The sequence below is a fragment of the Mandrillus leucophaeus genome, unplaced genomic scaffold, assembly GCF_000951045.1.
Source record: "Mandrillus leucophaeus isolate KB7577 unplaced genomic scaffold, Mleu.le_1.0 Scaffold950, whole genome shotgun sequence".
Classification (NCBI taxonomy): domain Eukaryota; kingdom Metazoa; phylum Chordata; class Mammalia; order Primates; family Cercopithecidae; genus Mandrillus; species Mandrillus leucophaeus.
The window spans coordinates 527,119-540,110 of NW_012110364.1; the positions used below are offsets into that span (position 1 = coordinate 527,119).

Genomic DNA, 12,992 nt, shown 5'->3' on the forward strand with positions numbered 1-12,992 from the left:
GAGATCAAATCTACAACTCATTGGTATCTCTGAAAGAGATGGGGGAAATGGAACCAACTTGGAAAACATACTTCAGGATATCAACCATGAGAACTTCCCCAACCTAGCTAGAGAAGCCAACATTCGAATTCAGAAAATGCAGAGAACTCAAGTAAGATATTTCACAAGAAGATCATCCCCAAGACGCATAATCAACAGATTCTCCAAGGTCAACATGAAAGAAAAAACGTTAAAGGTAGCTAGAGAGAAAGAGTAGGTCATCTACAAAGGGAAGTCCATCAGACTAACAGCACACCTCTCAGCAGGAACTCTACAAGCCAGAAGAGACCGGGGGCCAATATTCAAAATTCTTAAAGAAATTCCAACCCAGAGTTTCATGTCTTGCCAAAGTGTCATAAGCAAAGGAAAAATAAGATGCTTTTCAGACACGCAAATGCTGAAGGAATTCGTTACCACCAGACCTGCTATACAAGAGCTCCTGAATGAAGCACTGAACATGGGAAGGACGGACCATTACCAGCCACTACAAAAACGCATTGAAGTGTACAGACCAATGACACTATAAAGCAACTGCATAAACAAGTCTGCAAAATAACCAGGAAACATTATGATGACAGGATCAAATCCACACATATCAACACTAAGCTTGAATGCAAATGGGATAAATGCCCCAAGTAAAAGACACAGAATGGCAAGCTGGATAAAGAACAAAGACCCATTGGTATGGTATCTTCAAGAGACTCATCTCACATCCAATGACACACATAGGTTTAAAATAAAGAGAGAAAAATGTACCAAGCAAATGGAAAAGAGAAAAAAGCAATCCTAGTTTCAGACAAAACGGACTTTAAAACACAGATAAAAAAAGACAAAGAAGGGCATTACATAATGGTAATCGGTTCGATTCAACAAGATCTATTTTAAATATATATGCACTCAACACAGGAACACCCAGATTCATAAAGCAAGTTCTTAGAGATCTTCAAAGAGACTTAGACTCCCACATAATAATAGTGGGAGACTTTAACACCTCACTGACAGTATTAGATCATCGAAACAGAAAATTAACAAAGATATTCAGGACCTGAATTCAGCACTAGATCAAATGGACCTGACAGATACCTATAGAATTCTCTGCCCTAAAACAACAGAATATACATTCTTCTCATTGCCAGATGGCACGTACTCTAAAACTTGATTACATAATCCGAAGCAAAACATTCCTCAGCAATACAAAAGAAATGAAATCCTAAAAAACGATCTCTTGAACCACAGTGCAATCAAATTAGGAATCAAGACTAAGAGACTCACTACAAACCATACAATGACATGAAAATTGAATAATCTGCTCCTGAATGACTTTTGGGTAAATAATAAAATTCAGGCAGAAATCAAGAAGTTCTTGGAAACAGGACGGCACGGTGGCACGTGCCTGTAATCCCAGCACTTTGGGAGGCCGAGGCAGGCAGATCACGAAGTCAGGAGATCCAGACCATTGTAGCTAACATGGTGAAACCCCGTCTCTACTGAAAATACAAAAAAATTAGCCAGGCGTGGTGGCGGGTGTCTGCAGACCCAGTTACTCGGGAGGCTGAGGCAGGGGAATGGCTCAAACCCGGGAGGCAGAGCCTGCAGTGAGCAGAGATCATGCCACTGTGCTCCAGCCTGGGCAACAGCGAGACTCCGTCTCAAAAAAAAAAAAAAAAAAAAAAGTTGTTCTTAGACACCAATGGAACAACAATACAACATACCAGAATCTCTGGGACACAGCTAAGGCAGTATTAAAAGGGAAATTTATAGCATTAAATGCCCACATCAAAAAGTTAGAAAGATCACAAATTAACAACTTAACATCACAACTAAAAGAACTAGAGAACCAAGAACAAACAAACCCCAAAGCTAGTAAAGACAAGAAATAACCAAAATGAGAGATGAACTGAAGGAGACTGAGATGCAAAAAACAATTCAAAAGACCAACAAATCCAGGAGCTGTTTCTTTGAAAAAATTAATAAAATAGACCACTAACTAGACTAATAAAGAAGAGAGAAAATTCCAATGAGCACAATCAGAAACAACAAAGGGGATACTACCACAGACCCCACAGAAATACAATCAATCATTAGAGAATGTTGCAAACACCTGTATGCACATAAACTAGACAAATCTAGAAGAAATGGATAAATTATTGGACACATACACCCTCCTAAGACTAAACCAGGAAAAAAAGTGCTGAATCCCTAAACAGGCTAATAACAAACTCTGAAATTAAGTCAGTAATAAATAGCCTACCAACCAAAAAAAAGCCCAGATGGATTCACAGCTGAATTCTCTACCAGATGTACAAAGAAGGGCTGGTACGGTTCCTGCTGTAACTATTCAAAAAAATTGCTCCTCATTCTATGAGGCCAGCATCATCCTGACACCAAAACCTGATGGAGGTTTTAGTATTTAAAAAAACAAACAAACAAAAACACAAAAACAAAAAACTTATTGACAACAAAAGAAAACATCAGGCAAATATTCTTGATGAACACCAATGCAAAAATTCTCAAAAAATACTGGCAAACCGAATCCAGTAGCACATGAAAAAGCTTATCCACCGTGATCAAGTAGGCTTTATCCCTGGGATGCAGGGTTGATTCAACATGTGCAAATCAATAAATGTGACTCATCACATAAAGAGAGCTAAAGATTAAAACCACGATTATCTTGACAGATGCAGAAGGGGCTTTTGATAAAAGTCAACACCTGTTCATATTAAAAACTCTCAGTAAACTAGGTATTAAGAAACATACCTCAAAATAGTAAGCGCCATCTATGACAAACAAACCCACAACCAACATCATAATGAATGGACAAAAGCTGGAAGCATTACCCTTGAAAACTCACACAAGACAAGGATGCCACCCTCTCTCATCACTGCTGTTCAACATAGTATTGGAAGTCCTGGTTAGGGTAATCAAGCAAAATAAATAAATAAAGGGCATCCAAATAGGAAGAGAGGATGTCAAATTATTCCTGTTTGCAAATGACATGATCCTTTATCTAGAAAACCCCATAGTCTCAGCCCAAAAGCTTCTTAAGCTGAAAACTACTTCAGCAAAGTCACAGGATATAAAATCAATGTGCAAATATCACTAAATTCCTATACACCAACAACAATCAAGCTGAAGCCAAATTAGGAATGCAATTCCAGTCACAACTGCAACAAAAAGAATAAAATGCCCAGAAACACAGCTAACCAGGGAGGTAAAAGATCTCTAGAAGGAGAACTACAAAACTATGCTTAAAGAAATCAGAGATGACACAAACAAATGGAAAAACATTCTATGTTCATGGGTAGGAAGAATCAATATTGTTAAAACGGCCATACTGCCCAAAGCAATTTATAGATTCAATGCTATTCCTATTAAACTACCATTGACATCCTTCACAGAACTAGAAGAAACTATTTTAAAATTCATATAAGACCAAAAAAGAGCCCAAATAGCCAAGATAATCCTAAGCAAACAGAACAAAGCTGAAGACATCATGCTACCCAACTTCAAACTACACTACAGGTCTACAGTAACCAAAACTGCATGGTACTAGTTCAGAAACAGACACACAGACCAATGGAACACAATAGAGAACCCAGAAATAAGGCGGCACACCTACAACTATCTGATCTTCAACAAACTTGACAAAAATGAGCCATGGGAAAAGGATTCCTTATTCAATAAATAGTACTGGGGTAACCAGCTAGTCACATGCAGAGGACTGAAACTGGACCCCTTCCTTACACCATATACAAAAATTAACTCATGATGGATTGAAGAGTTATTAAATGTAAAACCCAAAACTATAAAAACCCTGGAAGACAAGCTAGGCAATACCATTTTAGACACAGAAATAGGCAAAGATCTCAGGACAAAGATGCCAAAAGCAATTGCGACAAATGCAAAAATTGACAAATGAAATCCAATTAAACTGAAGAGCCTCTGTCCAGCAAAGGAAACGGTCAACAGAGTGAACAGGCTACCTACAGAATGGGAGAATATTTTCGCATAGTTTGCAAAATATCCAGCAACTATAAAGAACTAATCTAGGCTGGGCGAGGTGGCTCACGCCTGTAATCTCAGCACTTTGGGAGGCCGAGGCGGGCAGATCACGAGGTCAGGAGATCGAGACCATCATGGCTAACATGGTGAAACCCTGTCTCTACTAAACATACAAAAAAAAAAAAAAATTAGCCGGGTGTTGTGGTGGGTGCCTGTAGTCCTAGCTACTTGGGAGGCTGAGGCAGGAGAAAGGCATGAACCCAGGAGGTGGAGCTTGCAGTGAGCCGAGATTGTACCACTGCACTCCAGCCTGGGTGACAGAGCAAGACTCCGTCTCAAAAAAACAAAACAAAACAAAACAAACAAACAAAAAAAACAAACTAATCTAACATTCAGCATCTATAAAGAACTTAAAACAAATTTACAAGAAAAAAACATTAAAAACTGGGTAAAGGACATGAACACTTTTCAAAAAAAAAGACATACAAACAGCCAACAATCATATGAAAAATAGCTCAACATCACCAACCATCAGAGAAATGCAAATCAAAACCACAATGAGATACCATCTCACACCACTCAGAATGGCTAATTATTAAAAATTCCAAAAATAACAGATGCTTGCGAGGTTGTGGTGAAAAAGCAATGCTTGTATGCTGTTGGCAGAAGTCTAAATTAGTTCAACCATTGTGGAAGACAATGTGGCGACTCCTCAAAGACCTAGAAACAAACACCATTGACCCAGCAATCCCATTACTGGAAATATACCCAAAGGAATATAAATTGTTGTATTATAAAGACACATGCACGTGTTATGTTCATTGTAGCACTGATTCATAATAGCAAAGACATGGAATTAACTTAAATGCCCATCAATCACAGACTAGATAAAGAAAATGTGGCACATATATCCCATAGAATACTATGCAGCCATAAAAAAGAACAAGATAATGTCCTTTACAGGAACATAGATGGAGCTGGAGGCCATTATCCTTAGCAAACAAATGCAGGAACAGAAAACCAAATACTGCATGTTGTCACTTATAAGTGGGAGCTAAATGATGAGAAAGAACACATGGACACATAGAAGGAGGGGAACAACACATACTGGGCCCTATCAGAAGGTGGAGGGTAGGACGAAGGAGAGGATCAGAAAAAATAACTACTGTGTACTAGGTGTGAAATGCTGTACAGATATCACTAGATATGATGTAACATATCACTAGGTGATGAAATAATCTGTACAACAAATTGTTTAATAATTGAGTACAACAAACCCCCACGTAATAATTGTGTACAACAAACCCCCATGACACAAGTTTACTTATATAACAAACCTGCACATGTATTCCTGAACTTAAAAGTGAAAAAAAAGAAACTAGCCAGATCATGAAAGCTCTAGTGAGTTAAATTTACATTTTAAGAACAGGGAACTGCTGTTGGGTTTTAAGCAAGAAAGTTCTATTACCAGATCTGTACTTTAGATAAGTCGCTCTGGCTACTGCTAGGTGTGATATGATTCAATCAGGACAAGACTAGAGCCAAGACTAGTTGGGGGCTGTTACAATAATGTAGACCAAAAAAATAATGGGCCTCTACACAAAGAGCACAGCAGTAGAGAGACATGAACCTTAGGCAAAACTACTATTTTCAAAGCTTCAGTTTCTTCTAATAATACCTACCTCACACAGTAATTTTGAGAACTAGTCATGGCATTTTTTGTATAGGTGTTCTGTATTCTCTTGGTAAAACTTTTACAGGCAATAATAATTTCAAGAAACAATTCTACTTCAATATATATCAGATACAAAGATTATTCTTATGTTTTCTCCAATATATGTATAAAGATGCCTTAACTATTAATGAAATTAAGTCACATTATGAAAGGTTTATTCCTTGTATTTGAAAAGGTAAATTCCAACTACTAAACATCCTATTGTGCTCCACTTAATCCTAATATTAAAAGATTAGCACCATTTTTAATTTCTCTAAAAAGTGAAATGTAAGTGAACTAAACGTAGGTATCAAGTTAGTCTCGTTCAATGACAACACATGAGCATAAAACAATTTCACACCTTCACCAAACTGATACCAGCAAGTAAATGAGTTATTAACTATTTAAGAGGGAAATTAGAAAACTGTTCTGTCACTTTTATTTACTTTGAAGTTTTGGTACCTACTAAAGTTATATCTTCTGTAAAGCTACATGATCCAAAAAAAAAAAAAAGAGATAAAAGCTCAATTTTTCCAAATCTGCTCTGAAATTCACCCATGTTTTAATACATTCTTGACTCTACCAAAAACAATCTGATTTCTAAAGCAATCTTTATTGATAGCTTAGCAGAAAGCATTTAACTTAAGCAAAAAGGTATTGGAAATCCATCTTTTGCCCCACCCTTTGCTTCTTGCCTGCAATACACTTAAAACACTGTAAAAAGTTATGTTCTATACTTATTTCACTGACAAAATGACTGCCCTCAGAACTGAATTCTCCACAGTAACCTTCTTAAGGTTCCTCCCCTTGTAATTTAAGTCCATCTCTTCCTGTCATCTGTTGTACAACTATTCGCAATGTATCTTAATGCATAGTGTTCACAGCTTTCTCTATTCTAGATTAAGTAACAGAAATCTAACTTGCTAAGGGTCCAAACTGTTCTACTGAATTGAGGGAACAAAAATCACCCTCAAATTCTCATTCCTCCTCTTCACTGATGATCTCATGTCATATTACTTTGAGAAAATAAGAACAATCAGATGTAATGTCCACTTTCCCACCCCAAAACCTACAGACCTAAACACACTTGCATCAATATTTTCTTCTTTCCTTCTTACGGCAAGAGGGGAAAAATCCCCTTTTCTCTATCAAAAGGGCAATCTACACGCCTTTATCCCCACTACTACTACCTTGGTCCATGCTCCTGTTATCTCTCACTTGGATTACAGTCAAATTCTAACTGATCATCCCATCTCTACTGTTTCCCACTTCACAACAATACTCCACATAGTAGCAAAAGTGACTGTTTCAAAACATAAATCACGTGATGTCACTTAAATCCTTTGAATAGTTAAACTTAAAATAAAACCTAAACTCTTTACCATGGATTCTAAAGCCCAGAGTTTCTAAGTGTTACTCTAATCTCACCCTGTCGCTCTCCCTTATAACCATTATGCTCCAGTTACAGTGATTTTATTAATTTATCTGCAACTTATCAGCTCTTTCCTGATCCCGGGCCTTTCGTGCATTGTTCTCATATGCAAAGCTCTCTTACCCAGCCATAACACAGTTAGCTATAGCTATCCTTTAGGTCTCATAAATGTCCCTTCATCAAAAAGTCTTCCCCTAATTACTCTGTGCCTGTTACTCACTATCTCTGCCCCGTGTTTGTTTCTGTGAGAGCACTTATTACAACTTATTCATTAGACTATAAGCTCCATGAGGGCAGAAACTATGTGCATCAGGTTTTATGTAACACAGTGCTAGACATAAGCAAGGGCTCAATAAATATTTGCTAAATGAACTGAGTGAAGCAACAGCCAGGGTTAGGCTACAATCCTGACTCTACTACTTCACAGTGGTTTGACTTCAGTTAAGTCACAATATCTCTGTGTTTCAATGTTCTCGTTCATAAAATAAAAAAAAGAATATGTATCTGATAGGATTGCCAAATAAGACCTACTAAAGATTAATTGGCAATAAATAAAGACTAATCACGAATCTTTCAATATAAGTATTAAGTACTTGTAAGTAAATAAATGCTATCAAACTTAATTTAATAAATGTTAGTTTCCTTCCTTCCCTTCTATAACTTAGGCAGTGAGAATCCCCCAAGCTGATACAGTATTGAAGTAATATATTTATACATACTTAAAAAGAAGAGACTCTGATGACATGTATTTGAATAGATACATTGGTAATTTGTATTTGCAGGATCTAATCCTAAATTTTAGAAAATGGGAATTAAATAATGTGCAACTATCACTTAACTCTCTCCAAAAGGGGGGAGTGATAAGGAGAAAAGAAGAAACACAGAAAAGAAAGGTAAATTAGAAATTAGAGATCATTAACTTCCAATTCCTATATTTAGAACAACCTTCCTCTTCTTATAAAGACATGCAGCAAGAACAGGATTAATACCTAAAATAAAAATATTCTATATTTACTTAAATCTATATAATTCTCACGTATATTTCACGTATATTTCTACTGAACTTTCACCCCTTAAATTGTGGTATCACTGGTAAAGTGTAGAGAAAAAAAAAAAAAAAAGACAACATCTCATATCAGACACACAAAAAGGTCCTCTTGCTCCTTTAATAATTTAATAAGCTTTAAATTTTCTAACTACAAAAGTAAATCTTAACGTTTTCTTTAACTACTGCTCACTTTTCAGGCTAAAATCCCTTTTATGTTCTTCAAAAGAAATTTTACTTTCTAGGAACCTTATAAATCATTTACTATACATCATTCAAATATCCTCCATACTCTATCTGGAATACAGCTAACAGTGCTTGTTTAATACTTTCTGCCTGATAACCACCTAGAATTTTGTGGAATGTGCTGCCTACCTTCATATTCTCCCAAGGATATGGATATAATTTAGATTCTGAACTCAAGGAAGGGTTTATGTTAAGCAATTAATTCAATTTTATTCAACATATTTTATGTAATCAAACTTGACTTTGTAAGAAGTAATTGGTATCTGGTTTAGATTTTTCTCTCATGTTTCAGTTACTTCTATAACCTTTCTAAAATTGGAATTTCTTGTCTACCCTTAAACTAGTTATTAAGTGCTACTGAACATTCCATAAAATTCATGGGAAAAGATTCATCCATTACATATATGCAAGAGTAAAAGGATTATTTTAGGCTACCACAACATCTAGAATACTACTGAGAACAGTAAAGACTCTTTACTGTAATAAGCTGAAAACCAGTTTAAAAATGAATTTTATCACAAGTCAATCAGTATATGCTAGGAACAGTTCTACAGCTATCAAATGCTCTGGCAGCAAGTAACCAAAAAATAACCATCTGCAACTCTTCAAGGTTACTGTAAAATGATATACAAACAACAAACACTCTAAATCACTTTTTTTTTTTTTTTGAGACAGAGTTTCACTCGTCACCCAGGCTGGAGTACAATCATGCAACCTCCGCCTCCTGGGTTCAAGAGGTTCTCCTGCCTCAGCCTCCTGAGTAGCTGGGATTACAGGCGTGCGCCAGCACACCTGGCTAATTTTTATATTTTTAATAGAGACGTTTTCGCCATGTTAGCCAGGCTGGTCTCAAACTCCTGACTTCAGGAGACCTACCTGCCTCCGCCTCCCAAAGTGCTGGGATTATAGGCCTGAGCCACCACGCCTGGCCTCTAAACTACATTTTAAGGCTTCATTTTGGGTAGTGTTTTTCAAGCTAAGGACTGCAATTTATTAGCGGATCCAAAATTAATTTAATGAGTCCAGACCAGCAAATGAAGAAGGGAAGGGTGAGAAAGAGGAGGAATAAACAGAAAACATCTGAGTGCACAGGTAGTAAGAGTATGGTTTCATTAACTTTTTTCTCTATGTACATAGTACCCTAAGCAATGTGTATTTTAAGGGTAGGTTTGAGTAAAAGTTAGGAAACACTAATCTGGGAGACAAACAGAAGTGGAAAGGATAAAGCAATGGAACTGTCAGAATTACCAACTTGTGGTTTAGGAGGTGAGCAAGACTAATAGCTTCTACTGACTAGGAGACAGAGGTTTTGGAAACTCCCATAGATTTGTAAAAGCCAGACATCCCTATGTGAAAAATGACAAAGCACTTTTTCCTCTTACAGTAAGCCTAGGACAATGCGTTGCAAAGCTTGTGGTTGTCACTACTGACATTTTTATCCCTTCAAACTTCCAAAGGTGGCAGAGGTCAACCTTTACTCTCTCCTCCTAACTCTTAGGCACATTGAATGCAGTTAAGATACAGTAGCCCCTGAAAGATAATTACAGGTCCTTGAACAACTACTTCTGGAAAACTTTATATTCTAGATTACAATTTAGAGTTTCAGGTAAGACTGACATTCAGACAAGTTAATTTGGAAGTGTAACAGTCACATATCAGAGCCCATAAAAATCATCATCTGGAGAGTAGTACCAAAATAAACAACAAAAAAAGTTTTTATGTATGTGAAATGTTTCAAAAATCTGAAGCACACCTTAGAGTCATTTCATTTTCAAGAGTCACTCTGTGAAGAATTAATATTGGAATTCCCCAAATATTGGCCAATCAACCTGCTTTTCTTTGCTAACAGCGATTCTGAATATTGTTTCATTAATAGAGCTAACTGTTTTTGAAGCTATTTAAAACACACACACACTTTTTACTGTATAGGGGACAGTTTCACAAATTACAGCTAGTATCTGTTCTAAGAGGTTCAAGACGATAGCTATTTCTCAGGATGCATCCACTACCCATTACAACTACTATATATTCTAAGTTACCCAATTCCCGCTATTGTTACAGAACCACATCCCCCCATACTATTGTTATAGCCCTTTTTCACTATTATAAACCCATACATGGTTAGAGACAGAAGAGGACAAAAAACATGCAGCTATAAAGAGGATTTCTCAGTTCCAGGGTGAAGGGTTCCCTTTAATCTCTGCTGATACAGTTTAATGTTCTGCCTGGTTCACTACCTCCTTTTTTTTTTTTTTACACTTTGAAACTTGCTGTGGCTTGAGACAACCACCTTTGGCATAATCACCTGCTGGTTTTATAATCTGGGCCCACACTGTTGGAAAAAGGAGTTTCAGTCTTTGCTTACTAACAATTCCTCACTGAACACAAATTCCAAAAAGATAAAGCTTTGATAAGCACCCACCAGAAAGTCACTTTGTGTACAAGTACTAAAGAAGGCACCAAAACAAATTAAGGGGTTCACAGCCTCTTATCCCTCGAGGCAAAAGACTTGTAGTTCAAACACTGATGACACAGGTTTTAATGAAAGAAGAGCCCATTTATTTATCTATTCTGATCAGACATCACAGAAATTCAATTCTTATTATAGCAAAGGACAAAGCTGGACAATCCTAATCACCCCAAATTAAAGATACCTCTCAATTTCTTCTCTCTCCTGGGCCATTACACCAAACCTAGAGCAGAACTATATCCACCTTCAGGCCAGAAGAAACAACATAATAGCTTATTGATCTCTGGTGTAGACCCAAACCCACAAGTCATCAGGCAAGCAGGGATCACAGCCACTTGAAGCAGCTAACTATCAAAAGTCGTGCACTGGGTTTTTGGTCCCACACAAGCACACCTTTGGCAATTACCTCTACATAAAAAATGGACCAAACCACTCTCCTCACCAAAACAAACAAAAATACTATTAATCAGGTACGGGAGGAACACACCCTGAATTGTACCAAAAAGACTACTATTTCTTGGCTGTCGGTAAATGCCCAATTACGTTCATTAATTCTTCATTTAGTGTCACTTGCCAGGTTTCAAAAGCCACTATCACATTCAATTCCGTAGATAAATGCGTTCAACAGATAATACTTGCTGACAAATTGGCTGTTGACTAAACCTCACTACCACCACCATTATACTAGTCAAATCAGTGTTTGTGGCAAATGACTTAGACTTTTTATAAGTAAAATTTACCAAAGTAATGATAACTTCTAATTCTTTTTCTGAGGAAATCAAAGCAACACTCCAAAAAGGAAAGGTTAAAACTGAGCTCTCTGAAACACCTATTCAATGTGTTTAACTGATGAACTAAGAACGGTGAAGTCAGAAGTAGAACTCAATTATCTTAAGAGATAAATGTTCTTTGCAATTAATTCCATTCAGCTCTTGCTCAGACCCCAACGCAATACAAAGCTGTCCTCACACAGTCTTCAGCCTTCTCTTAACCCGATCCATCGACTGGAATAAAGTAACAGTGACCACAGCGGCGGACGATGATGGATGAAATTACAATTGAACTGGGGGCCAGGACACCCTAAGAGCGACAGACTGAGGTGGGGCTGGAAACTATTTTCTGGCCTTCTCCCGCGTGCTGCTCCCGGGAAACCAACAGGATCCTGCACGCCCGGATTCGGCAGAGCCCTTGCCCGCGAGGTGGAGGGGTGGGGAGAAGTCAGCAGGGAGCCTTCTCAGGGACTCGGGTAGGGAAAGGGCTGGTGCGGTGGGAATCTCACCGGTGCGGGTGGGGGCGGGGCGGACCGTCCCGGCAGCGGCGGGGGCGACCTCCTCTGCTTTCTCACAGTCATACATCTTTGTGTGTGGATTGTGCCGGGCTATGGGTCCTCGAGCAGCTGGCCGCGGGGGCCCTCCAGCGCAGGTCGGGAAGTCCTCCCGCCACCCGCTCGCTCCGCCGGGGCCCTCCTGGCCGGGACCCTCAGCTCCTCTCCACCACCCAAGAGTCTGAAGGTGGGCGAGTGGAGGAAAGCATCTCCGTGTGGGGATACCCGTTCCGCCACCTCCACCCCCTCGCCGGTCTTTGTCCCGCCGGCAGCCCGGCTCTCCGCCGGAGTCTCCAGGGGAACCCCAGTCCTGGAGGCCTCGAGGGCCCGGGTCGCCTCAGCTTTGTTCGGTCAGCGGGGCGCGGGGACACGGACACTTACCGTACACCCCAGCGAGGAAAAGCAAGAGCAACGCAGACCTCCACCGCGGAGACTCTTTTGTGCTCCAGCGACGGGCCATAACCACGGCAGATGGAGAGAGAGAGGAGGAGATGGAGGAGGAGGGAGGAGGAGCTGGGGGTAGACGCCGCCGCCGCCGCTGCCCTCTGGACGCCGCCGCGCTCGGGGTTTCTTTCTTTTTTTTTTTTCCCAACCCTGATGGGAAGGAAGGTGACCGCCTACTTCGCATTCATCAACTCTCATCACAACAACAAAAATCCTGGCGCAAACGGCGGCCAGCGGGCGCAATCGGTGGCGGGGGCGGGCGGGGACCCCCGAGCC

General features: G+C 39.2%; 1 protein-coding gene across 2 annotated transcripts in view; it reads right to left on the reverse strand.

Moving 5' to 3' along the window:
- LRP12 (low density lipoprotein receptor-related protein 12) overlaps positions 1–12,825 on the reverse strand; it is a 92,618-nt gene extending 79,793 nt beyond the window's left edge. For both annotated transcript variants that reach the window (XM_011970542.1, XM_011970541.1), the window contains exon 1: positions 12,654–12,825. In XM_011970542.1, coding sequence (XP_011825932.1) covers positions 12,654–12,732 — 79 coding nt within the window. In that variant the 5' untranslated portion in view covers positions 12,733–12,825. The remainder of the gene's footprint in view (positions 1–12,653) is intronic.
- Positions 12,826–12,992: the final 167 nt, after the last annotated feature.